Consider the following 26113-nt stretch of genomic DNA (forward strand, 5'->3'; position numbering starts at 1 on the left):
GCGTGTGGGCCAGGACGGGCCGACAGGGTGTCTGGGGAGGAGCTCGCTGCCTGCTGGGACACTCGATGAGAATGGCCTTTGCGGGCGCAGGGAAGGCGACCCCTGCAGCCCCCCTAGCCCGTTTCGGTAAAGCCGTCCGCGCACCGGGGCCTGTCCCCAAGCACCAGTCCACGGGGGTCCCGGGGTGACCAGCTTTCCACTCGTCACCGTCACAGTGGAATCCCCGAGGGTCCCCGGAAGCAGAGGGGAGAGTCCGCTTCCTGGGACCATGGGGTAGAAGCCAGCGCTCTGTCCCTTGATACCTTAGTGCCTGATCACTCCAAGAAAGACCACACGGGAGACAAACAAGAAAAGTAACGGAGAGGCCGAGGGGGCCGCGTGCCCGGAGAGGGGTCGCACCCAAGTCCGTGGACGTGTGCATGGCTTCGAAGGCGAGCTGGAGGTGGGAGCTGCGGAAGGAACTAGAAGCTCTCGAAGGTCCTCCTTGTGCTCTGTGATGGGGTGGCTCGATAACTGCACAACCTTCAGAACCTGCTTCCTTGTCGAAGGACGGACCCATCGGTGAATGTCTGCAGGTTAAGTGTCGCCGAGCCCGCCGTGAGGCGGCCCAGCTCTCGAGGGCGACCTGCCAGCTCGGCAGTGGCAGGGATGCTCAGGAAAAGGGGTTAGGACACACATCGGTGAGCACCGGAAACCTCGCCGCCTTTCAAAAGCAGTACAAATAATTAATAAAATGTGATACGGACTCTCTGAAAAACCCTCGGAGCTGAGTGTGGCACACAATACAGAGAACATTTTTAAAAAGTTTGAAAGAATGGCAGCGTTTCATGTCCTGGTGACAAAGCATCTGTCCAGAAAAAGTTTAAGGTAAAAAATGCGTCAAAGCGCAATTTCTCAGGCCTTTACCTCTGGGGACGAGGGGCCAGGCATGTGGGGAGGGGGACGCAGAGACACAGGGGACCCACGCTGTCCACGCTGCAGCCACGACACCCCACAGAGCAGCAGGGCAGGGCGGTCCCTGTGCCCGTGCTAGCCGCACGGCAGGAGAGGCCGGCCGAGCGCTCCGTGCCCAGGCCCGCAGCCCCGTCGCCGTCAGTCTGGGGTTGGGCTGAAACTGGTTGAAACCGTCATTTGGATGAAAAGATGCAACTTCTCCACCGGCCACAGGATTCTTATGCAATACCTTTCATCCCTTTATGTTTTTTTAACAAATAAATTTGGAAACCAAAGTGTATCAGGTAAATTTCTTTAAAGGGCACCATCGTACAGTAGCAGGAACACACGGGAGCCGGCGGCACCGGCCTGAGCGCCGTCACAACCCCGGGCCCCGCAGCGGGGGCCGGCGCAGGGCTCCCTCCCCGCGGTCGGCACGCGGACGGACGGCGACGCCTGCTCGGGCCGGAGCGCGTCTCTCGCCTCTATGTCCCGTTCTTCAGCTCCCACTCCTGACAAGGGAAGCGAGAGCGGGAGTTAGACACGTCAGGGCGGCAGAGTCATGAGACGAGTCACACTGTGTCCCGACAGTACTTGCGACCGAGCAAGCGTGGGGACCGCGGCGCTGCGGAAGGGGGTGCGGGAGCTCCTCAAAATATTAAGCGGAATTGCCACACGACCCAGAAGTTAGACCCGCGTGAGTCCTACCGCGGACTCTGAAGTGCCACTGGCAAAGTCGAAGGTGAAGACATGCGGCAGTTCCCGCCACGCGGCCGGGCAGGGACTCACGCCCTCCCCCCTCCAGCCCCCGTGGCACCCGCCTGCCTCCTGCTCCCAGGGGTTCTTAACTGGGCCTCAGCACACTGCACACCTCTGCGCAGCGCATAAAATTAGGAATTTCTCACCTTTTCTAGACTCGCGAGTTCAAGCGTGATGAACGGTTAAGAGCATGGCGCTGGGAAACGTTGCGCAAACAAACCCGAAACGGCCACCCAGACCACCCGTGGGTGCTCCGGGGCACTGGGCTTTGCAAAGAGGAGCGTGACCCTCGGCACCTCACCCCTGCGTGCCCCGTTGCTGTGTCAGCTCCACGGGACAAGCACGTGGGCCACTGCCAACAGAGGGGACACTGGAGGACGAGCCACGAGACCAGCACTGCCTGGCGGCCTCTGTGCAGCACGCTGGTGTCCGGCAGCGCAGTCTCAGCAGAGAGATGGACGTGCTGCCCACGGACGCTGCCGGAAGCTCAACAACCAAGTTCGGCCAATGCCATCGCACGACCAAGCACAGGCCACCCGGCCATCAATCAGAGGGCCGGAATGGAGAGCCCCAGGGACACTGTGACCAGGGGCCAGTGAGAGGAAGACGAGGCCCCGCAGTTTGCGGCGTGAGGTGGGTGTTTCGATGGCGCACGGGGCCGTGGTCTGCGGGGCGGCCTGGCCAACCCTTGGGAAATGGCTCACGGTGGAGGCAGCCAGCACGCCCAGGGCCAGAGCTCCCGCGGCACACGGCTCCTCAAAGCCAGGCGGGGACACGTGCTGGAGTGGGACGTCGGGCCACGTGAGCCCTTCTCAGCTGGGAACCCTGACAGATGACTTGCAGCCGTCCGACCTGCAGGGCACAAACTCTCTCATGCCCAGGAGCCACAGCAGGGGCGGAGGGGCGGGCCCAGGTCAGACCCCCGGGGCGCAGAACAAGGCGGGCAGGAAGCAGTGTGTGAGGCACCTTCAAGCGGATTGAGGCTCCCGGAGTCCAAAGGCCACGCCGCCACCCCTTCCTGCAGCTGTGGTCCTTTGTCACTATTCTCGGGGACCCAGGAAAGCCCTGCCCTGTCCTGCTCTTCAGGGAGGCTGCGGGCAGACTGCCGGCGGCTCACTCGGCGGCTTCTGGAGCTGCGTGTGGAGACAGCCGTTTCCCCGTGACACGACGGCCGCGATCCCCCGGTTCACACGCATCGCCACAGGGCAGCAGGAGGCGCGCGGGGCTCAGGCCTCTGGATGGCGCGAGCGCACCCAGCAAAGGCGCAGTTCCATACGCGACTGTAAATCCATCTCCGCGACCGTGAAGAACCCGGATGACCGGGGTACCTTCCCTGCACTGCTCATCTGCAAATAATCAGGGGACCTGGCTGGGCACCACGTGTCTAAACCTCTCTCGGGCAAACACAGTCCCCTGCAGAGGGGCACGACAACGATGAAGACCACTTGACAGATGCTGAGAAAAGGCGCAGAATGATGCGCAATAATCCTTTCCCCCAAGTTTACCGATGCACAGTCTTCGGTCCACTCTCTTGCTGTAAGGACCGGTATTCTCGCAGGTGGTCACGGGGGGTCCTGTGAACGCGCCGAGCGGAATGAGCGGCCAACACTCACTCTTACCCACGCCAGGCCCACCTTGCAGGAAGTGATACGTTTCTAGCCAATTTGGAACGGGTTCCAGAGCTACCAGAAAACAAGTCACAACAGCAGTCAGAGGCCCCAGAGGCAGTGAAGGGAGGACGTCCGGCCTCCACGTTTGCCAGAACAAATTCAGTTCATCCGGAGGAGTTAATGTCATGGCACCAAGTGTGATTTTTTCGTGCGACACACTTTCAGTTACTGCTGTCAAGAAGCGTTTACTTTGGTAAACTATAAAAAGTTTTTAAATCTTTCTAACATTACGTTTAGCATCAAAAATCGTTCGTGGCTGATCCCATTATAAGACTGGAGGATAGTAGAGAATGGGCTGAAGGGGTTTCCACCGGGCCCGCGGGCGCCGGGCGGAGAAGGCTGAGGGGCCTGGAGAAGACTCTGCGCCCGACGGAGCCCCAGGCCGCCTGGGCCACGCTCTGTCCCGCCACCGGAAGCCACTGGAAACCGGCGGAAGGCAGGAGCCCCCCCGCGGCAGAGACAGGACCAGAGCTGCTGGCTTTCCTGACACGGGTAAACGTGTCAGGCTCTGGTCCCTTCTGCCTTCGCAGAGGTTCCGGGAGGCTGTGTGACTGCAGGGGCCCCGGAGAGCTTCCAGAGACGGCGTCGCAGAGCCTGCGCCCCGGGGCAGGGAGACAGACACGGCTTCTCCCTTCCAGAGCCGGAAGCCGGGGCGCCCGTGTCCATCAGCACTCACATTCCCTGCACGCACGAGGGTGGGGACTACTGACCTTGGCCTTCCGGAGCACGTGTCCCCGGCAGGGGGAGCTGCCGGCCGGCTGGCTCTTCTTCAGGATGGCCGCGCTGTTCACGGGCACGGGGCCCTCAGCGTCACTGGTCTCACAGCTGGACATGGGCGAGTTCTCCAGAGTCCGATGCTTGAAAACCGGGGACTGTTAGGGGAGAGAGGACACCCTGTGTGAGGTGGGCTTCCCAGGCAGGCACTATTTTCCAGCAGGAGATGGTTTATTTTAAAGAAAACAGTGAGTTTTGGAAATAGGCAGAAATAATGACAATAGTAAGAACACCATACGCATGTGGTCAGGGCCCAGTTCCAAGAGCACCTTTTAAATGCCCGTCCCACAGGCAGAAAGACCGAGTGAGGCCGCTCACAGCCATGAGATGGGGACGGAAGGCCCGCAGTCCACGTCCCCAGCCGCATCGCACGGCCTCTGGCGTGGCCACCTGCACAGCCCTTGGGTCCACCCCAGCGCTGGGGAGGGGCATCTGCCAGGTGGTTTGCAAAGAAGGACCAGAAGTGAGCACTCAGGGTGTCGACGAGGGAGGGGACCCGGGGGTGCAGGGGGTGCAGGGGACGATGGCATGGGGCCTCAGCTGAGAGGGGCGGCGCCGCGGTCAGGCCTGACCCGTGTGCGCTGTCTGCTCGCCGGCACCTCCAGCCCTGTGGAGCGGGAACATTGGCGCCTGACTCACGGGCGGCCGCGTGGGAAGCGTGAGTTAGCGAGCAGAGCAGGATCACCAGGGCGGTGATGCTCGTTCGACAAACGACTCCCATTTGTCCTGTTCGATTCGAAGAGGACACAGACCGTGTTCCATTCGTTTCGTATCCCCAGCGCCTGACGTAATTCACGGGACGTGCTAGACGCTGTATAAAAATCTGCTACACTGATTTAAGTGTCTACCTCATGCGCTGGCATCAAATTAGGACATGAATCAAAAGAGACAAAAAGAACCGTACCTATCATAGCAGGATTTTGCAAAGAGGAAGGAAACAGACTCAGTGTTTCCACTACCTTTTAGACAGTTCGGAGAAAGGGTAAGAACGTTTAACGCCAGTGAACTTCTCGCACCGTTGAGGTGTTCGGAGCGGACGCGCGTTGTGTACTGGCCGTGCCACGCTACAGAGCACGAGCGGCTACTCTAGAAAGTGAAACGGGCACGTTCTCTGGACGCCCGCGACCGTCAGCTGCTCGGAGGCGCCGGCAGACGTTACCTGTGGACTCGAGGTCCCCGACCGGGGCTCGATGGCCAGTCCCAGGGTGACCCCGCCGGCCAGGGCTTTCCGCAGGCTCTCCTTGACCTCCGTCAGCTCCAGCTCCAGGTTGACGCGCTCCGCCTCCTTCTGCTTACACTCCTCCTCCAGCGTCCTCAGCTTCTCCTCCAGGATCAGCTGGGTCTTCCTGCCTGAAAGCCCGGGGAGACGCTGCTGCACCAACGGCAGGCGGAGGCCGCCGCGGCAGAGCACAGGGCTGGCACGCCCACCGGCGGCTCTGCGAGACTCTGGGCTGAGCTCCTCTGACTTGAGTCCTTTCTGCAAAACTCACGTTCGACCGTCCTTTAAAGGAACAAAGTCTTTCGCTCACCACCTGCCTTTTCTGCAGCTGGAAGAATGTGGACCAGGAACAGGAGACCTTGATGCTCACAGGTCCCCACAGATCTGGGCCTGGGCCTCGACGCGCTCACTTGAACATGTGGTATTCAACTGCTGGGCTTCCCAAGGGGCCACCGACTTGAAGGGCTGATGTTTTCCTGTTCTAATTCTCCCATCAGTTACTCGGTCATCTTATGTGCCCCTGGGGTCACACTGTAATACAGCCTGCGCCTCCTCAGAAAACGCCACGTTTGCTTAAGGCACATGTGCCTCATTGTTTTACTTGAATCGGGTTACGGCAGCACAAGGAGGCAGGTAACGCACCCACGAGACAGCTGAGCAACCAGAGTCCGGGGGCCGGCTGACCTGTGCGTATGGCCCTGGCCTAGGGCTCGCAGCGCAGGACGGTCTCTCTTTTCAAGGCCCGAACCGGCGAGCTCGTCCTGCACCCTCGCTCCCCTGCTCACGCAGCTCCCCGACCTCGCTTTCGCCCATCCCAGGTGGCCTCGCCCTTACACGTCCCGCCTCCTCCTACAGGTTACTGCTCATCTACGGGGCCAACACCTGCCTCCCGTTCGTTAAACTCCAAAAGCACCTCCTTTCACAGAATCCACTGAGGCACAAAGTCGGGAAAGGCCTGAACTCTGTGCGCATGTGTGTCAACCCCTCCCTGCGAGACGAGCCACCTGAAAGCAGCTGGCTCCCCCCAGGACCGTCCCCGTTCCCTGCACCGGCCTTGAGCCCCCTTCTACCTGAGGCCAGCAGCATGGAAATGCAAAGGTCGGCCCTGGCCGGGGATGAGAACCAGTCTTGAGCTGAGGCGTACGTGTTTGAGGTGCACGTGTTTCAGGCGTGCGCATTCAGGCATTTGTGCCTCTCTGGAGCCAGACACCACACACCCGGCTCCTGCTGATGCAGACACCGCTCTGGAACTGCCCTGGTCTCCCCAATGACTGCCACTGTGCTCAGCTCCTCTCTGGGCATCGCTGCCACTAACCTGGCCTCTTCCCCCGATCAAGAACTCAGGCACTGCCTTGCTCGTGGCAGTCCCTTCTCAGCGGACGGGGCTCCTTCTGCCCGCCCAGAGACCTCTTGTGTGGGCTTCTGAATGTTACCTGCCCCGTGCACTGCCTTCCTGCTGACAAACCCAACTGCTGGTCGTGCACCGTGCCCTGGGACCCCGGAGCCCTTGGGCGACAGGGCCTGTGCTCCAGACGGTCCCTGCCGTCAGCACCGGAGGCCGGGACAGCTCCCGCACCTGCCAGCAGGACGAGGGCCAGGCCCGGCCTCCCGCGTGCTCCGTTTCCGCCGCCCGGGTGCCTGCCCTGCGTTTACCAGCAGAGCTTCCAGACTCCGAAGCACCGCTCGGAGTGATGGAGGCGGCCTCGGTGAGGGCCCGGGGGTGACGGCCGCGCGGGCGGGGAGGGGAGTCTGGGCTCTGGCACGGTGGGCACCCCGCGTACCAGCGTTCACCTCGATGGCGGCCCTCAGGTCCCTCCTCTCCTTCCGCAGCTGGGCCAGCCTGTTGCGCAGGGCCTCCTTCCTCCTCAGCAGCTCGTCCTCCTTGGTCTGCAGCCGCTTGGCGTCGGCTTCCACCCGGTTCTTGCCATATTTGTACTGGTCGGCATCTTGAAAAGAGAAAAGCAGCAGTGGGAGATCGGGTTTCACCGTGAAGATAACAGGGTGACTCGCGAAGCCTGCTCCATCCGCCAGCTCGGGGAGCAAACTCGAAGCGAGCTCTTCCTGCTGATTCAACAGGAAGAAGAGGAGGCGCGCTTTGAACTCAGTGGAAAAGTGACTGGTTCAAATGATCCGACGTTCTTTGAAACAAATATTGAAAATGGAAACAGAATATTAGGCAATTCCCTGTAACTAATTCCCTTTCCCTCTCGGGCACGCAACTTAGATGGACCCTCGAATGTTCTGCAATCTGAAAAGAAGGCTATCGACGTCGGCGGCCGTCTCTGTATCTGTGGAGCGCCCTGCATTTTCCCAAACGCCGCCATAACAGCGTCACGGCTGCCGCTGCCGCTCTGCCGTCGATGGGCGTGCTGACCCGGCGGCTGCCCGCGGCGCTGAGGTGGCACCCGGCATGGACCGAGCACGTGAACGAATGAACTCAGGAGATGGTGAAGAGGCGACTAGGGTGCTGGCGGGAGCCTGAGGTCGGGGTTTGGAGCCCAGCTCGCCACCCGCAGCTGCATGACCTTGAACGAGGAGCTTAAACCTCGGTGCCTCAGTTTCCTCCTCTGAGAAATGGGGATGATACGGAGGGCAGTTAAGAGGATTAAGTTAGTATTTATAAAGCACTGAGGACAAACACGAAACGAGCACTACAAACGTACTCGCTAAATAAAACGAGTGAGTGAATGAGTGAGTGAACGAGTGAGGGAGTGAATGAATGAATGAGGGAGTGAATGAATGAGTGAGTGAATGAGGGAGTGAACGAATGAATGAGTGAATGAGTGAGTGAATGAGTGAATGAATGAGTGAACTAATGAGGAGGAACGAAAGAATGAGTGAATGAGGGAGCAATGAGTGAATGAATGAGCAGGGAGAACGAAAGTGAATGAGGGAGGAATGAGTGAATGGAATGAGTGAGGGAGGAATGAGTGAAGAGTGAGGGAGGAATGAGTGAATGAATGAGTGAATGAATGAGTGAGTGAATGAATGAGTGAGTGAATGAATGAGTGAATGAGTGAGGGAGGGAGTAGGTGAAGAGGAAACCAGTCTCAGGGAAAATGTAGGACTTGGCCAAGGCCACGGCACTAGTTCATGTGGCATCTGGACCCTGAGCCCGTGTTCTTTTACTATAATTCCACTGGCCTTTGACAATTTTAATTTAGAAAAAGCCGCCTTGGAAAAATACAGCGAAGAGAGGAGGAGATGGAGCAGGCCACGAGGCAGGCCCGGGACTCCGCTGTCGAGGCCTCACGGCCCCACGGCCTCCGACAACTGAGCGCCGAGACCCGACTGCCGCTCAGAGGACTCGGGGGCATCCACACGGCCCGTCAGCCCGAGCTCCCCCGCCGACTGTTTATCGGCACGTCCGCCTCCTCGACTGGACTGGCTGCCTGCAGAGGGGACGTGGCGGGCGGCCCGGTGGTTAATAAGGAAGGCAGGGAGCGGGGAGGCAGCCATGACGCTAGGCAAGCTATTCCTGTGCCTGCACCTCCGCTTCGCCCGCTACGACGCAGACGCCATAAGGCTCACCTCGTGGGCGTTTTAAAAAATTCAATACATGTACCTAAAACCCATCTCACAAAACCTCGTGATGCCTGGGACACAGGGCACGTTCCCTGGGAGTTCTAACCACTGCCAGCGGTCGTGCAGTCCCCAGGGCTGTCCACTTGAGGCAACGGGGACCATTTATAGCGCCTCTCTGAAGTGCCCAATTTATCAATTCTTGCAGCGCACACCGCAGCGGTCATAACGGAATGCTGGGCTGCTGAAGGCAGGTGCGAGGCACCACTCCCGGCTCAGCAGTGCCCTCGCCAAGGGACACCACACACGCAGATGACAAAGGACTACAGCACGACACGACCGAGCCAGCAACGGGAACAAAAGCACTGCCCCGCACGGCTCAGGGTCAGGGCACGGTTGGCAAACGGAGCGAAGCCCAAACTCTAGTGACTCATTTCTAAACGAAGACGTTTCCCCGACAAACCTGTAAGCAACAACCTATAAATTTCCCTGCCATTTGGTCCCCATGCAGTAAACCCCATCCAGTCTGTGATGCAACTGGCTGAATTCAGCAAAAACACAATGCAATTATTTTTTTGGTCACCATTAGATGTCACCACAGTTAATAAAAATCCCCTCCAGAAAGTCTCATAAAAATAAAGGAATAAGTCATCTAGGCAACAAAACCGGCCCGGGTACCGAGAACTTCACGTGGTTCCGGTCCTGCTGGACAAAGCACTGTCGTTCCCCGCCCCCAAGGACACTGACGTGTTCAGTGAATAAAACACAGCCAACTGCACAGGGAAACAGGATTCGCCAGAAAGATAAGGCCACGGGAAGTCACCACGTGAAACCAATCACGAAGACGAGGGCTTGGCCCCGTCGGCTTCCGACCAGATGCCCAAAGGCCCATCTGCGGACAGCAGCGGAAGGGACGGGCACACACGTTCCCTCGGGGCAGAAGCCGCCTAGACTGCTGAGCAGCTCCGCGGCTGGTCCACGTATCCCGCCACGGACGAGGCCAGCCTGCCCTCCCCGTGCCCCTTAACTGGGAAATTAAATCACAGGGCACACAGAGGTCACCTAGGAAGTGTGGAGGGCACTGGCTGGAGCCGGCCTCGCCTTCATGCCCATGCAGACCGGTCTGCCAGCTGCGCGGAGCCAGGCTCAGCGACCAGACACAACTCCCAGTTACCGTCACACTCGCCGCGGTGTCTAACTCGCACGGGCCTGTCCTGGGCACCTCCCTGCCGGCCCGCACGCCTGGGAGGGCCCTGCCGCAGCCCGTCCACTTGGCATCTGCCACGTACTGCCCAACTGACACGCCTGGTGGCAACTGTCCTGTCCCGTCTTCACGGCCTGGCAACAAGCAGAACGCCTCGGACAAACTCGTGTCACTGCTGAGTGGCTGCTGAGTGACAAGGTGCCCCGCATCACCAGGGCTGAAGAGACACGGACGCATCTGATAACAGTGCCGCCTAGGTCTGTCCGCCTGGGGACACGGGAGATGCTGAGGGCTCGGGCGGGCTGAGTCCCCCACGTAGGTCTCGCTGCTCCTCTGCTCAGCTGTCCCCCGCCGGCTCCGGAATCGGAAGGCCTGGGCCTCACTCTGGCTCTGTTAGTCAGCAGCAGCGAGCCGCGGGGAGCCAAGAATGGCTCCGGGATCACTTCCACATGTGTACACTGGGGGAGACGCCGCCGCCTGCCCTCGGAGGCAGGAGGACGGGACGACAGCGCGTGTAGACGACAAGGCACTGCGGGCCAGGGCTCCCCCGAAATCCTCGTATTCGCCAGCGCTCTGAGGCCCCTTATTACCTGAATTATTCATCACAGAAACCACCACAGCCACATTTCACATATGGAAGCTGCGTTTAGACTGGTTACGTGACTCGACTGAAGTCGCTAAGTCAGTCACCAACAGATCAGGGACACAAACCGAGGTCCCCGGACCCAAAGTCCAGGGCCTCCTGCACCTCCCACCGCCTCAGACTTAACATGCTCACCCAGTGCGACGGTGACGAAGGAGCTTTTCCCCTTTCATACCCAAGTCACACGCGTCGCTGCTCTTCCCCACAGCAAACGAGGAAGGGGGACGCGGCCACAGCTCTCTCCCCCGCTGACCCCAAACCTGGCCCTCTCTACTTGAGTGGGGAGGAGAAGACGTGGCTCAGACAGCTCAGTTCTGCGAACCACACCTACAGCTAGAACTCGACAAACCAAGTGACAAACTTACTTGAAGGTGTACGCTTCACGCTGGCGGCCGAATCAGCTTTTTTTTGCTGACTGTTCAGAGGCTTCCCTTTTCCTGCGACCCCATTGGACGCTACTGGGGGCTTTTTACCCTTCAACTGTTGAAATAAACATATGAGAAAAAATTAAAAACCAACGATCCAAACACCTTTTCTTCTTCCAGTTAATTGTTTCAGTCACTGACCCTTGAAGTAGCACCTGGCCTAACAAAAGCATGAGGGGAGCGGAAAACCAATCTGGTTCCCAACCCTGGGCTGCCGTGGGTCCCCAGGCCTGCCTGAGAGGTTCTAGCACGGGGGGACCTCGGACGGAATGCGGGAGAAGTTGCACGTTCTGACTGGGAGATCATCAACGCCAGTCGAGACACGGGCACAGGCAGCGGCGCGTCCGAGCGCGCTGGGCCGAGACGCTGCAAGTTTGCGCATCCGAAGAAAAACGGCGTTTCTTTCGGTGGCACGCCCGTGGGGAGCGGCGTGACTGAGCAGCTACGTTCTGCTGTCAGCACTTTGATGCTGATGTCGTGACGGGATAAACCACTAACTTCGGCTTCACTGATGGGGTCTGAAACAGTGTCAACGAAATTTTGACCAACCACAGGTTTTTAAAAAGCTCAGTCGCATCCCTACTTCTTGGATGGCTGCAGGTGACGCCGCCGCATTTTGCTTAAGTGATGCGCGTGCACCTTCGCTGTGGGATGGACGCTCACCCGGGCGACCCCAGCTTGCGCTGCGCACAGCCTGCGGCGACCTCCGCGGCCGGCCTGGGCTGTGGGAGGCAGACGGATCTGGCTTCCAGTTCTGGCCCCGCCACTCAGGAGCTGCTGAGTGAGTCACCGACACTCTCTGAGCCCTTGTTTGCTTAGTGACCTACCAAACGTTTGACTTAAGTATTTAAAAAAAGAACAGGAGGCTGATGGCTCCCACGTCTGACCACACACGGATCTGGGCCCCTCAGACTCACCCAAGGGACTTTCCGGGGCTGGGATCTGAGCAACTGTAGTGAAAAATCAAAAACAAACTTTCCATGTGATTCTGATTGAACCAATCGGTTGGGAAGAGCCGCTAGGGACTTCCTTGGCATTTGTCATTTTTTAAAAGATTACCTCAAAAACAGGGAAAAGAAAATCTGCTCTTTTGTGCCCAGATCTGGTGGGCACAGATCTTTAGGCAAAGTATAAAAAATTCTTAGGATGAAAACGCATGAAAACACAAAATTAGTATTTACGCTGAAATGTTACAATTTGCTTAAATATGGGGTGTGGGATGAATAACAGTTCAGTATCCAAGTGAGTTATCACTCAGTGACCATCCATAGTCTTTATTACCTACCTGGTTTTAGGGAGCACGTTTTTATACCCACTGTGGAAAGGGACCAGAGTGCTCTGAACAGCCCTCCTCGGTATCTACGGATCAAAGCGACTGCCACACGGGGCCCACCATGCCTCGCTGCCACGTAACGGGGACACGAGGGGTACCTGCAGCCCGAGAATCTTCCGAAAAGTATTATCGTCCCCGTCCTTCTAAAAGCCTTTGCGTTTAGTTGACATGAGTCACAAAATTCACCGGGGAATTTTCCGAGAACTGGAAGAGCCAGATGCAGGTAAAGAAAAACGGTGCTTAAACCTTTAACCAGCTAGGAATATTTAATCAGTTCCTGGGCGGCCGAACGTTGATTGCATTTGCAAATTACATTCTAGCTGGGGGAAAAAAAATTATGCTTTACCCTTGATGAGTCTCGCTTACTACAAGTTGGTATCATTGCAAAACTCGGCAGGAAGACCATGACTCAAAGAGCGTTCTAGAATATGACAGAATGCGATGCTGTACCTGGGAGCCGAGCCCGAGAGACGCCCTCCCCACAGAAGAGGTGTTAGTGACAGACTGAGCGGAAGGCAGAGCACAGGAGGCGGGGTGTTTGTAATGGTTACAAGACAGTTTGTCAGCAGACAGCCTAGGAGCCTTTCTGTCGGCCGGCGGGCAGCGTGCAAAGATTTCCGGAGGCGGCAAGTTATCGTACAGGACCGCGTTATCATAAAGCACCTCTTCTCCCAGGCCTCCGCTGCAGGAAGCGGGAAAGCCATCTTCCGGTCCCCACTGCAACACACACAGCTTTGTCGTTAGTGCCTCGGCCACAGAAAGCACAGCAGATTTTAGCACACTGAGACGTTATTAGCACCCCCACCCCAACACACACACACACACCCCCAGCCGTTATCGACAAAACACGCACGCACGGGCACTGCAGGCAAACTGCCTTAAAGGAACTTTTCCAGTCGGGGGCCTTCCGGAAAGCTTCCTTTTTCCCTCGGGCCATTCATTTCCAGAGTCATTGGCTTATGGAGGTTTTATTCTGTTTTTTAAAGCAGGAAGAAAAACTGACTTGACATCTCTCTATCCAAAACCAGACTTCCGAAATGCTCCCGACCCAGAAGCAGAGCAGCGCGGGCAAGGGGAGGGGCGCCGGGGCGCAGGGTGTGCTGAGCGCGCAGGCCCGGATGCCACTTTCCAGCAATCGCTGTGATTTAAACCACTGCTTCGATGCTTCACAAATACCCACTCCTACGATTCTCAGGGGACCCTTGTGAAGCAGCAGGAGGCTGAGGCAGAGGTTGCGGGGCTGCAGGCCGGGCCCCTGACCGTACACAGCGCCGCCTCCGCCCCCAGACCACACTGCTGGCTCTTCCAAGCCCGCGCGTGTCGGCGATGGGGCTTCTGGGGGAACCGCCAGCCCGTTCCAGGTCTCACACTCTGTCACAGCTATTAAAGGGCCGTAACCAAAACGTGGTCTGTGACAGAAAGAAACCAAACCGTGGTGGGAAACAGGACGTTTCTAAGCGTGGCTGCTTTAAGGTATCGTCGTAGCAGGACGCCTGTCACAAAGGACCAAAGCGGCTGCTGCCACTTCAGAGCATGGACACCGCAGTGGACGTGGAAACCCAGACTAGCGACCGTGGCCAGATCTTTCCAAGTTTTAAAGGTCTCTACGAACTGCTTTGTACTTACAAAAAGAGAGAAATATTGATTCATTTAGTATGTTCCTTTCACCCTATTTTTAAACCCTTCTAGCAGTTTCTTCCTGCCAGCCTGTAATTACAGCCTTCTGCTTTAAATATAGAAAAGGTTTAAGATTTCATAGTAGGCGTGTTCTATTCCTTTGCAATCACTTCGGTGTCTATTTTTGTGATGCTGGGGACCCATCTACAATCTAAAAATAACAGAACACGCAGATAAACTTGGACGTGAGAGGTTCAAGATGACAACTGAGCACATATTTGTCCGCGGTTATTAAAACGGTCTAGACTAGACTATCATTTTCCTAAAATACTGTGGGCTCGAGTCACGTGGAAGACTGCGAAACCGCACAGAAGCTTCCAGATTGAAATTGTGTGTGCTTGCACGTGATTTTGAGATGCACGTCCACCGTGCCGTAGGCCTCGGGGGAGCACCGAATGGGTAAGACTCCTTGAAGGAGAAACGCTGCCAAAATGTCAGGGTTAGGGACAAAAGTCCGAACTCCGTGAAGCAGAAACCAAGTCCTCCACAAGAGCCGGCGTGCGGGGAAGCGGTATGACAGAGGCCCCAGACGCCAGCAGGGCCCTGCGCAAGCCGTGGGCACAAGCTTATGTCCCAGCACGCGTGAGGCCCTCCGGGCAGGAAACTCACCGGATGCAAACCCTGAATGCTAACCTTTGGGGACCACACACTTTATTTCCCTAGACTCAGCTCACCCCCGGGCATATCCTGAACCCTCAGGACAATCAGGATGGGTCGAGACAGGAACGAGGGGAGCGTCTGTGTGGGGTGGCGGACCCCGGAACCTTCGGCTCCCCCGCGCCAGGTGTGGTATGTGGGGAAATCCCTCCAGGGAAGGGGGAAATGACAGGGCCTTCATAGGGGTCTTCAGAGACAGGCCCGGGGGTTAACGCTCCAAAGAGCCTCTGTGGGACCCAGGGCTCGGAGAAGCGCACCGTTCTCTGAAGAGTGGGGGCGGCTGGGCCGACGCAGGGCGGCGACTGCGGGGTCAGGAGGGGCGGCGGCTGCACAGAGCAGGTCAGGAGAGCCCGGCCCGCCCTGCAAACGGCACAGTGACGAGGCCGAGGCACAGAGGTGGGCCTGAAACCCGCTCTCGTAAGGGTCATAGCCGGGCTTCTCCAAGTGCGTGGGTTCGCATGAGCCTCTCCACGGGAGTGCGGGGCTGTCACGGAGTGGGCACCGGGAGGCCTGGACAGGTGGGCATGGGGGCAAGGACAGGACACGCCCCTAGCTCACCTCTGACCACCGCAAACCCAGGCAGGACTCCGCTTGATGGGCCTGGCGGCCAGGCGGGCAGTTCGAAGAGTCACAGAACCCCGTGTCCACTTAATCTGCACCCAAACCCGTGCTCGCCGGGCCCAGGTCCCAGCCCGCTCTTCCTCCTACCGCCTGTCCTCACTCCCCCCACCCCGGGGGCCCTGCAAGGACAAGGGCGGGGTCTCGTCCACTTCGTTTTCAGTCCCTAGCAGAGTCTGGGCACCAGGAAACCGTCGGAAAATAAGGGAGGAGGGAGAGGGTGCGGGGTGAGAGAGGAGGGAAGGAAGGGGGTGGGGGGAGCTCTCTGTGATGCAGAGACAGCCCTTAGAGAAATCGAGGGGCCCTGGACACACTGCCCCCCAGGCGGGAGCCCCAGGGCAGGCGGAAGGCCCCCGGCACACAGCCTGTCCGTCAGCCTGCACTCCCACCCTCTGGGGAACCTCGACCCCCTCGCCACCCTTAGGAAGGCAACAGGCTCCTGGCTCCACCGAGCCCTCGCCTTTGAGTGCCCAGGAGATGGGCACGTGCCTGGCGAGGGAAGGGGCTCACTAAATGACTGCTGCCTGAATCGTGTGCAGGCATCGTAAAGCAAACGATTACACGTAAGACACAAAACACTGGGGACACATCAAAAAACTCTTCAGGCCAAACAGACCCTGGACGCTAGTTTCAGCACTAAAAGCCACGCTATGTCTACGTGCTACGTGCCCAGCGCCGGACGGCGGCCAGGGTCCCAGTCCTCCGAGTCCACGCTCTGTGGCGACATCTGCGTTCTGATGGTGACTTCCCAACGTTTTTGTCACACCAGGAAATGCGATTCACCGACAGCTCACACTGTGTCACGTCTCGATCCGTCCACGTGACAGACTCTAATGCGCTGTCCCTTCGTCAGCATTCAGGAGTGCCAGAATCCTTAACAACGGCACTGACGCTGAATGACAAACTGTCTGCTGGTGTCGAAGCAGATTCAGACGACTGGCTTGTCAGAGACAAGGACAGGAGAGAGGGGACGGAGTTCTCTCGCCCCTCGCATCTGGACTGAAACCGGGGGTGCCAAACCCAGGAACGCTCGGCCCCTCTGGCCTAGCCCCGGCCTCCGCTCGCCCTGCAGGCATGGCGCACTCACCGAGCCGTTCACACAGGGGACGTCGTCGTAGTGCAGCGCTGTCCCACTGGGGTGGGCGTAGCCGTTGGAGGCCCCCCCTAGGTAGGGGTTCGCAGATATGACTCGCCTGTTCATGAAGCTGAAAGACAGGACACGGGTTAGACACTCCAGCGGACAGCGGGTCCTGCGGGGCTTCTGACCTGCCGCTCGGGCTCCGGCGGAGGCCCCAGGAGGCCAGGAGCAGTATCGCCGCCTGGAAGTGCCGGAGCGGTCGGGTCACACGCCTCACCTACAACACGGGATCCCGCGGCCCTGCAGGAGTGTGACGGGGGCTGCTGGCAACGCATGCTGGGAACAGAGCACAGTGCCCAGTGCTAACTGGTATTCGATAAGGAACCACCACGCCGACCGGCCGTCCACAGCAGGGGCTGCTGCTGCCCGCGGTCTTGCCTCTGCCTTGACGCACTGCCTGGGCGGCTTCCAAGGTTTTTACACGCCTTTCACGGACCTGTCATCAAAGTCAGAGACCATGCGGCCTGCGAAACTGAAATATTTACTGTGTGGCCTTTTTTGGGAAAGTTCACGGACCCCTAAGCTCTTTAGAGGTTTATTCGACAGCGTTCCTCAAGTTCTCGGGGTTCGCTTAGCGTCACCTTCCCCGCTGCCCTCCCCTACTGACCGTCTGAGAGCCCTGACAGCGGCCAGTGCGACCTTCCAGCAGTCAGGCCGACCACGTCACCCCCGTCCAAAACCTTCGGGGGCTCCTGACACGGCTTGGCGAACACCCAGAGCGCTGCCGTGGCCGGCACGGCCTCCCTGGCGGCTCTCTCACCAAGGGCCCCCTGCCTCCGGGCCTCTCCCAGGGCCCGTCACTTCCTTCTGCCTCGGGGGACATGACTTCATCGAGAGGCCTGCCCTGAGCGCCCCAAGCAAACAGCGCCCCCCCGGCCTCCACGGCGCTGCCCGCCCCGCTCCCCCTCCTACTCCCGACCACCACGCACACGCGACTGCACGGCCAGTCTGTCTGTGCCCGCCAGAGGGTCAGCTACGGGGGGACAGGCCCGGGTCAGTCCTGCTCGTCCCCAGATCCGTGTCCGGGCCAACGGCCGGCACACAGAAGGCGCTCGACAAATACGCGCTGAACAGGGAATGCCTGAGCGCTTGACTCACGAAGTCGCGTTGGTTTTAAGTAAAAGATTGAATGCCCGGGGAAGAAATCACCGAGACAGCATTTTCTCCCAACGGGTGAACTAAAACAATCTGGAATTTCAAAACAGAGTTTTTTTCAAATTTTGTTTCTTTCTAGGATCTTACATTTCTACGGTAACTAGATGGATAGAGAAGAGTAAATGCAAACACGTGAGGGCGGACAGGAAAGTAGAGCTGCCTCTGACGGGCCTCGCGCCAAAGCCAAGCGGCTCTGCCGCAGCAGACACGCGAGGAGTTCCAGGGCCCAGTCCCGGCCCCGCACCGGCGATCGGCACAGAGGCTTCTGGCTACTGCCCCCTGCCGGGGGAAGGCGGCGGTGCAGCCCGGCCCAGAGCAGGTTACCTTTTTAACGTATAAAACAACTCTGGCTTTGTTCTGATAAGAAATGTATACAACCTTTCTATATTTAAATTACACGAACGTTTACACAGGAAAAAAATACAAGAAAAAATTAAAGTTTAAACATTTCAGAGCTCCATAACGACAGGAGGTTTTTGATCTGTTTGTCAACATGTATTTAAGGTGTTCTAGTTTGAATGTCTCCTTTGGGGAATCTGGGGTAAGGTACGGTGCGTGCGTTTTGTCGGTGACGGGCAGTAACCGGAATGAATGTGAGACCGCGGCCGCGTGCGCCGCCCCCTGCACGGTGCTGACCGGCTCTGTCGTGGCAGTGAACACGTGTGGGGCCTCTGTACGTGCCGCCCTCCTCCCAGGAGACGGAACCCCTCAGGCAGGTTCTGTCCAGTGCTCGCAGTGTTTCTCAGGTCCCAGCACTGTGCCTAGAACTCACGTCACTGCACAGAAGCCAGGAAGGAGCGGGGACCGCGAGGCGGCAGGCCAGAAGCTTCCCTGCACGGAAGAGACGCCAGCAGGACGCTTCTGACTCACGGTCCTAAGAGGGAGAGGTCATGGACACATAGGACGTCCCAGCTGGAGGGGCCCTGAGCCGCCGTGCAGTGTGGCCTAGCCCTCGTCTTACAGAGAGGGACCTGGGCCCCGAACAAGTCTCGGGCCCTGAGGAGTGAGTGGGGCCATGACTAGGTGCCAGATTCCTGTCTCCACCTGCTGCTCTTTCTACGACAGGGCGTTCGGCCTAACTGAGCAGCAGAAATGAGATGAGAGACTGCGCGCCACTTGTCCGACCCAAAACACAAGTCACTCACAGGAAACACATACACTGTGGTTAAAACACACGTAACGAAATTCACTGTCACAACCACTGTCAAGTGCACAGCTCGGCGGCGCTGCGTGCGTTCACAGGGCCGTGTGACTGTTTCCGCCGCTGAGCTCCAGAACTTCGGCTTCCCAAACGGAACCTCCGACCCAAACACTGACTGCCCCTCCCGCAGCCCCTCGCGGCCTCCATCCTACTTTCTGGGCTATGGATCTGCCCACTCTAGTACCTCCTGTCAGGGGAATCGTACAGTATTTATCCTCTCATGACTGGCTTATTTCACCGAGCATAATGTCCTCATGACGCATCCATATTTTAAGGAAATACGTTTTACATCTCTCAGGAATTCAGATGAGGTGACTTGAGATGACGGCTTCCTATCGGTTTGTCTACTCCCCACTGCTTGTCCACACTGACCCACTGCTGGTCGCCTTCCTCATTTCCACGGCTTCCCATGGCTCTCCAGCCGAGCTTGGCTCGAGAAGAGTTTCAGGAGAAAAATTAAGAACTTGCTTTTGTATCGTATAGTCTATATATCTCATTTAAAAACGAGCCTCTGGAAAATGTGTTTTAACAGTCTGCCATTATTCATATGTGCCACTTTTCCTGGGAGAATTTAAATTGCTACTTTTTTCTTTTACTGTCTGTCTGCTAAAACATATCACTGCCCTTTCTCCCCGAGACACGGCCAATGCGCAGACACTTCCCCTCACGACCTTGAACAGATTCATTAACTGGCTGCCAATCTGCATAAAAGCAAAATGTTAATTTAATCTTAGACTATTTATTACACTGGCAACCTACCATATTTCATATTTTGCACATTGTTTCTTTGTTAAAACGTCCTCTCAAGTTTTACAAGAATATTTAGCTAGAACACTGAAACGTGAAAATAAACTTTTGCTAACTGACGCCTACATATAAAGATTGTAATGAGGTAGCAAATGTCCTTGCAGCCATAAACCCATTACGTGCGTATTTTTAATAAACAATTTTTCAATATTGCGATCTACATTCCTTTCTCAAAAATGTGACCTCACATTTGGTTTAGATTGATATTCCACTCATTTAGAAAGCAGAAGCCAAGAGTGTTCTAGGAGAAATATTTTTACTCAGGGTTTGTCTTAAATGTGGTTAGCAGTTTGCTGATTACACCTGAAGTTACATGTGGACTCAAGAGAGGCTTTTGAAAACCTCGTAACTTCCAAGTAACCAGTTAACAACCATAAACTCTTCTTGTATGTCACTCTGGATGTGTAGATTTTGTAAAACCCAATTTATGGATGTTACATTTCTTTAAAGCCACTTTATATATATGTGCTTTGGTTAATGAATGACTAGGAGAGTCGTAATTTACCTGCATTTTGCTGATTAAATAGAATGTTATTACAGAAAAATAATAACCACAAAACAGAACAGCCAGTCCTTGACTATGTATGTCGTCGTGATTTTCACAAAAGACATGTGGTAAAAAGAGGCAGTTTATACTCTGGAAAACCTCTCACTTACTGGAGATTTTCTGGCAAACTTGAACAAGACTGATTTGCTCTGTCCAGGCCACTTACCCTAGCTGGGGACAATGCGTGGCCTGAATTCGAATGTGGGCCAGAGGTATCTTTACTGACTTAGCTCCGAAATATCCTGGCCAAGCATTAAATAAGCGTTCATTCTACGACTTTTACAGAAGAAGTAATCACTTTAGTGCTCCCTCAGGGACATCGTATACGGATCCAGCATTTTCGTTTACTGCAAGTGTGTGGCGGTGGCGAACACAATGACCGCAGCCCCGCGTCGTGACTGCTGTGAGGGTGTGCCCACCACTGGTCTGGCACCGCTGAGGCATCGGCACAACCGAGAAGGAAAACGATGTCTCTGAATGAGCGTCAGCAGGGACAGCCCGAGAGGGCCTTCCATACCCCCAGGAGTCCGCGGCTGTAATGATCTTTGCCATCGATACATTAAAAAAAAAAAAAAAAAAAATCATGGTTCAAAAGAATGAGTTTGCATATACAGTCTTAAAAAAAATCGCAATTAAAATTTGCAAAGTAAATGATGGATGGATGGCTTTGAAGCTCAGTCCTTATAACCACGACATGTAGAATCATTTCTGTTTCACAGAACTGTTCCCCTAACACAGGGGTCAGCAAACTACAGCCCACAGGCCACATCTGGCCCACTGCCTGTGTTTGCAAATAAAGTTTTATTAGAACACAGTCACGCCCTCTCATTTATGTTCTGTCTGTGGCTGCAATGGCAGAGCCGAGTAGTTCAACAGGGAATGTCTGGCCCACGAAGCCAAAAACATTTACTATCTTACCTTTTACAAAGTTTGCCAACCTCTATTCTGACAGAAAGCACAGACGGTTAAAATGACAAATATTTCACCAAAGTTTAGATTAATGTAAAACAACAAAAAAAATCTTCAGTTGTTTTTCCCCTGAGGCTACAGACTCACTAAAAAGTAAAAAAAAAAAATAGGGACAACATAGAGTCGTTCCAGGTGGGTGCCATTTCCGTGGCGAGGGCCCTTACCAGAAGGCCTGCTTGGCTGTCTGGATGACGTTCGCGGACAGCTCCACGTCTATGTAATCATAGTGCAGCGCCCCGGGGTCTGCCGAGGACCCCGTCTCGGCCAGCAAAATACCGATCCATCTGCCCATGTCCTCCGAAGACGCCGCCTGTGGCGGTAAAGCAGAAGAAAGCGCACTTTGTTTAACTAACGGTAAAGAGCTTTCACGTTTTCATAAACGTGTCAAAACCAGGACCGCATACCAGGACAGGAGGGGACACGGAAGGAGCATGAACGGGAGGGGAGGTGCCCTTGCTGCCTAGGCCACGTGGTCAACGCTGCATTCACGCTGAGCCCTAACGCGAGGCTGCATGATGACTACGCCCAAGGAAATACAATCCGAGGTCCTAAAATGCCTTCTGATTACTTTGGCTGAGGCACTACAGTGGAAGACACCGAAATGAATGTGATTAGTTAACTCTCAGCTAAGGGGATTGTTTAGAAAGCCTCATTCATTTGGCAACAAAATCTGGCCAGAAAAAGAGGCCTCTGCAACTACTCTGGGCCTGGAAAGCCTCGCTGGGCCTGCGCTGCTGGTCTCGAACTCTGCTGACCTCAGCCCGCGGTGCTGTCTCCTGAGAGGGCCTGAAGTGGCAATTTTACCTCCCTTGATGAGATGGTATAAAATACTTTTACATTGGTCGTGTTTATACAGGTGCAGTGTTTCCCCATCGTGGGGCTGCTTTGTGCGTGCTATTTTTAAACATACTTAAATGCTCCCCAGCCCTGAATTTGGTCTGCTTAACTTGCAAATCTGAAATACATCTTGAAGATTCGGTTCATTAAATTTAAGTCATTCTTGTTACGTGACTTAGAAAATAAATTATGCCACATGTATAGTGGTAGATAAAATATCTAAATGAGTTTGATTAACTAAATATGTAAACAACGCTCAAAGTTTAGGGGACACTGAGCTACCAAATGGGTAAGTTAACTGAATGTCAAAGAAGAAATAAATACGAATAAAAATACTTTCAGAATGTTTTGCCATGGCGGATGCTGTGTGCATCATTTACTGCCTGGGGGACGGAGGAGGGCAGTGGGACACGCCCTCTCTTTGGAGGACTTGGGGCCCCTGCAGTGCCGGAGCACAGGCAGCTTCCTCATCAAGCTCCCCGTCCCTGCCCCGCGCCCTCCCCACGCCGCCTTCCCCACGCCTCCTTCCCCACGCCTCCTTCCTCACGCCTCCGCCAGGCATCAGGCGCAGGTGCGGGCGGGCTCCTCGCTCCGCCAGCTCGCGCCTCCTCGTCCCTGCTCCCTCTCAGGTCCGCGGCCAGCGCTCTCGGAGGAGCCCTGCGCCATTTTACACCGAGAGCAGGGTGTCCTCGTTCACGTTTCCAGCCGCCTGCCACGGCCACCCGCCCTGCCGGCTTCCGCCTGCGGAAGGGCTTCCCGAGCAGCCGATGCTAGCCGCCATGCGTGTCTACGGACACCCGTGTTTATGAACACACATGTTTACAGACATGTGAAGCTGAGGGAAGAAAAGGCCTGGCTGCGATCGAGGTGCGCGGCAGAACCCCGCGGTCCTGCCTCCATCTGGGCCGGGCCTTCTCTCCGTGGGACCGTGTGCTGCACGGTCAGCAACTGGGGCGCAGTCGGCCCTGGCACCTGTGATCTCCAACCCCTCGGAAAGGGGGGCGACAGCACAGAAAGCAGAGGTGAACGAATGGGCAGAGTGAGAGGAAAGGGCACGACTCACTGGACACGCCGTCAGCACAGGCGTCAGAGGCGCTTCTGGGCCGAAGGCCACCCACCTCCAGCACGGCCACCTCCTGCCCGTTGCGAAGCAGTCGGAACGTCAGTGGGTGTCTGGAATCCAACCCGGGGATCACCTCGCAGCCTCGGAGGGGAATGGAGGCGATGTGGGTCTTCAGGTCGGTCCTGTCCTTGTGGAGAACCAGCTTGTTACCCCGGACTCTGCACCAGCGCTCACGCCAGCGGCTGTTGGACAGCACGTTCAGGTAGCCTGCGGGGGACAGGAGCCAGACTCAGCGTCCCGGGGACCCGCCGCGGGGAGAAGCCGGCCGGTAACGTGCACGGGCAAAGCCCCCGCACGCCTTCAAACGCAAATCACTGCGCGGGACGCGCATCGCTGTCGATGGCTCCGCACGAGACGGCGCGCATCGGAAGCCCCGGCGGACGTGCTGCGGAGCGCGTGGCGAGTACCGGTCACCAGACGGTTAAGGCTCCGTGGGACCTGGAGGTCGCCGGGGGATGGGGAAGGCCACTAGGCCCACGGCTTCTCACGGCGAGAAGGAAACGCGGGCCTGGTGGCAGGCTCCACCCAGCCGAGGGGACAGAATCATGGAAAAGGTTTCAGGTTCATTTGAGTAGCCGCGAAGGACATATCTAGAGCAAAAGTTACAGGAAGGCGGATTTTGGCTTAACGCGAGAACACGAGAAAATACTGCTGAGAGTGTGAGCTTTCCGGGAAACAGGAGGCCTTGGGGGCGATAAGCCCCCAACACTGGACGTGTGCCGGCCGCCGACGATGGAACCACCCCGGCGTGAGATCCCCACCGAGACCCACGGCCGCAGCGCCCCTGCTCTCTGGGGCAGCCAGCTGACCTGCCGGGTCCGCCCGGCGACGCCTGCCCACAGGAGATCGGGACCCTCGAGTCAGGTGCATGTGCAGGTTTGCCACTCGCGGCTACCGCGCTGCACGGAAGCTTCCACTGTAGGTATAGAAAAGACACAGAGATGCGTAGACGTGGGTATCTCCACGAGAGGGAACGCCACAGGACGTTAACAAAACCTCTTCCAATATTAAAAACTGGTCATTTCCATTTGTCACAAACGTATGTTTTTCTGGAAATAACCCAGCATGAAAAATAGATGTCACAGGCGGCTGCGACTTCTGTCCACTCCATCATGCTGGTAAGTTACTGTCCCCTTCCTCTAAGATTTAGGAAGTGAGTTAAAGAGCAGACAAAATGCAGATCGGTCAGTAAGGAAGAAACAAAACCGAGATGCCCGAGGTCAGCCGCCTCCCCCTGCAACTCAAACACGGCGCCCGCACGCACGCGCGGCTCGCGGACAAAACAAACGCTGACCAACCCCGAGTCTGCAAGGCGCCTCCGCTTCTGCTACGTTCCAGTGTTACACACTTCATCGGCAACAGGTAAATGCTAGAGAGGTTAGAAACCAAACCGAAACGAACACCCGAACAGGCATGTTACAGGGCCCAGAAGGATGCTTTACACATTGCGTGTGAACATCTGCTCGACGGGTTCACCAGGTGACACTTAGAAAGTTTAGATTTTCATCTGGCTTCATGTGATGTCAGTCCTGCCGACATGCCCTCGACAAAAGGGAATCCGCACTGTTGGTCCCGGAACGGATTTTGGTTTGGGGTGCATGTCGCTGGGTCTGTGAAATCACAGAAAAAGTGGGGAGCGAGCCCGTGGGCTCATGTGCTTGGGAGAAGTGGAGGTGACACCTCAAGGGTTTGCTTTATGAAGGCAGAGGTGCACTCCCTGTTGGGTGAGCGTCGTGTTCAAAGCCACCAGCAAGGCCTGACCGGATGCTCTCGAGAGTCAAAGGCGGCAGATACAGAGCTGTTATTCTGAATATAGCTGTGGGCCTCACATTCTGCCGTTCGTTCTGTAAATCGCTATTTGTAAATGACGTAGTTCTGATACGCTTACTCTTTAAAAAAAGAAAGCTCTACTTAATTGCACACGGTCAACTATAATATCTGAGTAATCGCAATTAGAACTATTTAATGTCTATGATTGTGGTGCCATCTGTGAGTAAGGAATCAGGGTGAGGTCCCAGCTCTTTGAACTTTGGTGAAATGACCGCTCACCACACCCACCATTAAGTATTCTGTGAGCACGACGGCACGGTGGCTGAGACAAACGTGACAGCACACGTACACAGGCCGGAGGACACGGAACCGCCCCCGAGCACCGTGATCTGCGGGACGCACGCAAGAACAAGCTTCACAAAGACGCGCTGCGCTAGGCGCTGACGGAGGCTGCAGTTAGGGCTGGCCACAGGGACGCCCAAGTGTGACCTGACGTGGTTCTGCGGCGAGGCGCCCCTCCATGGGCCCTGAGGGGTAGGGGGTCCCCAGGCCTGGAGAAGGAAGGAGGCCTGGCCGCGGAAACCGAGACTCGAAGCATCTGGGGACCGGGCCATGGCAATGCTTGGGATCTGTGGTAGGAAGCGGGCCTCTGATGCAGGAGGTGACGGCGCTGAGCCGGGGAGTGAGATGTGGCAATGTTCTCCGAGGACCTGAGGCCGCAGGTGGGCCTGGCGGCCGTCTGCCTGCTCGCAGGTAACAGGGGCGGCCCCGTTTCACACTCACAAAGGAATTCTAACCCCAGAATTCAACGCCTGGTGCACTGGGTGCAGGCGCAGAGGTCGGAGGACACCCCGCTAACAAGGGGTGACGCGTTCCTGACAAGCGGAAGGTGCTCTCCTCTTTCCTCCCCTGACCAACTCTGGCCCAGTCGCCAAGTGCCACGAACTTCCTGACACGTGAGTCACGGAAGGAGTGATTCTATTGGACAGAGTCCCATCTTACGTAGAGCAGGACTTCGCATGAAGCTGCCATATTTTAACGCCTCCCTCAGATTTGTTTACAGTTCCCACAGGGAAACGCAAGAGAATCGCTGGGTAACAGGCCCGTTTCTATAAACAGTCCCCTCCAGGCA

At 56.5% G+C, this 26113-nt stretch overlaps 1 protein-coding gene across 7 annotated transcripts in view; it reads right to left on the reverse strand.

The window, feature by feature from the left end:
• Window positions 1–1169: 1169 nt before the first annotated feature.
• Window positions 1170–26113, reverse strand: part of AFAP1 (actin filament associated protein 1) — a 101552-nt gene continuing 76608 nt past the window's right edge. For all 7 annotated transcript variants that reach the window (XM_039838006.1, XM_039838005.1, XM_039838004.1 and 4 more), the window contains 8 exons: window positions 23207–23418; window positions 21416–21561; window positions 16522–16639; window positions 11090–11204; window positions 7137–7301; window positions 5296–5486; window positions 4073–4234; window positions 1170–1445 (listed from right to left, as the gene is read on the reverse strand). In XM_039838006.1, coding sequence (XP_039693940.1) covers window positions 1419–1445; window positions 4073–4234; window positions 5296–5486; window positions 7137–7301; window positions 11090–11204; window positions 16522–16639; window positions 21416–21561; window positions 23207–23418 — 1136 coding nt within the window. In that variant the 3' untranslated portion in view covers window positions 1170–1418. The remainder of the gene's footprint in view (window positions 1446–4072; window positions 4235–5295; window positions 5487–7136; window positions 7302–11089; window positions 11205–16521; window positions 16640–21415; window positions 21562–23206; window positions 23419–26113) is intronic.

This window comes from Pteropus medius, unplaced genomic scaffold (assembly GCF_902729225.1).
Source record: "Pteropus medius unplaced genomic scaffold, Ma_sr-lr_union100, whole genome shotgun sequence".
Lineage (NCBI taxonomy): Eukaryota > Metazoa > Chordata > Mammalia > Chiroptera > Pteropodidae > Pteropus > Pteropus medius.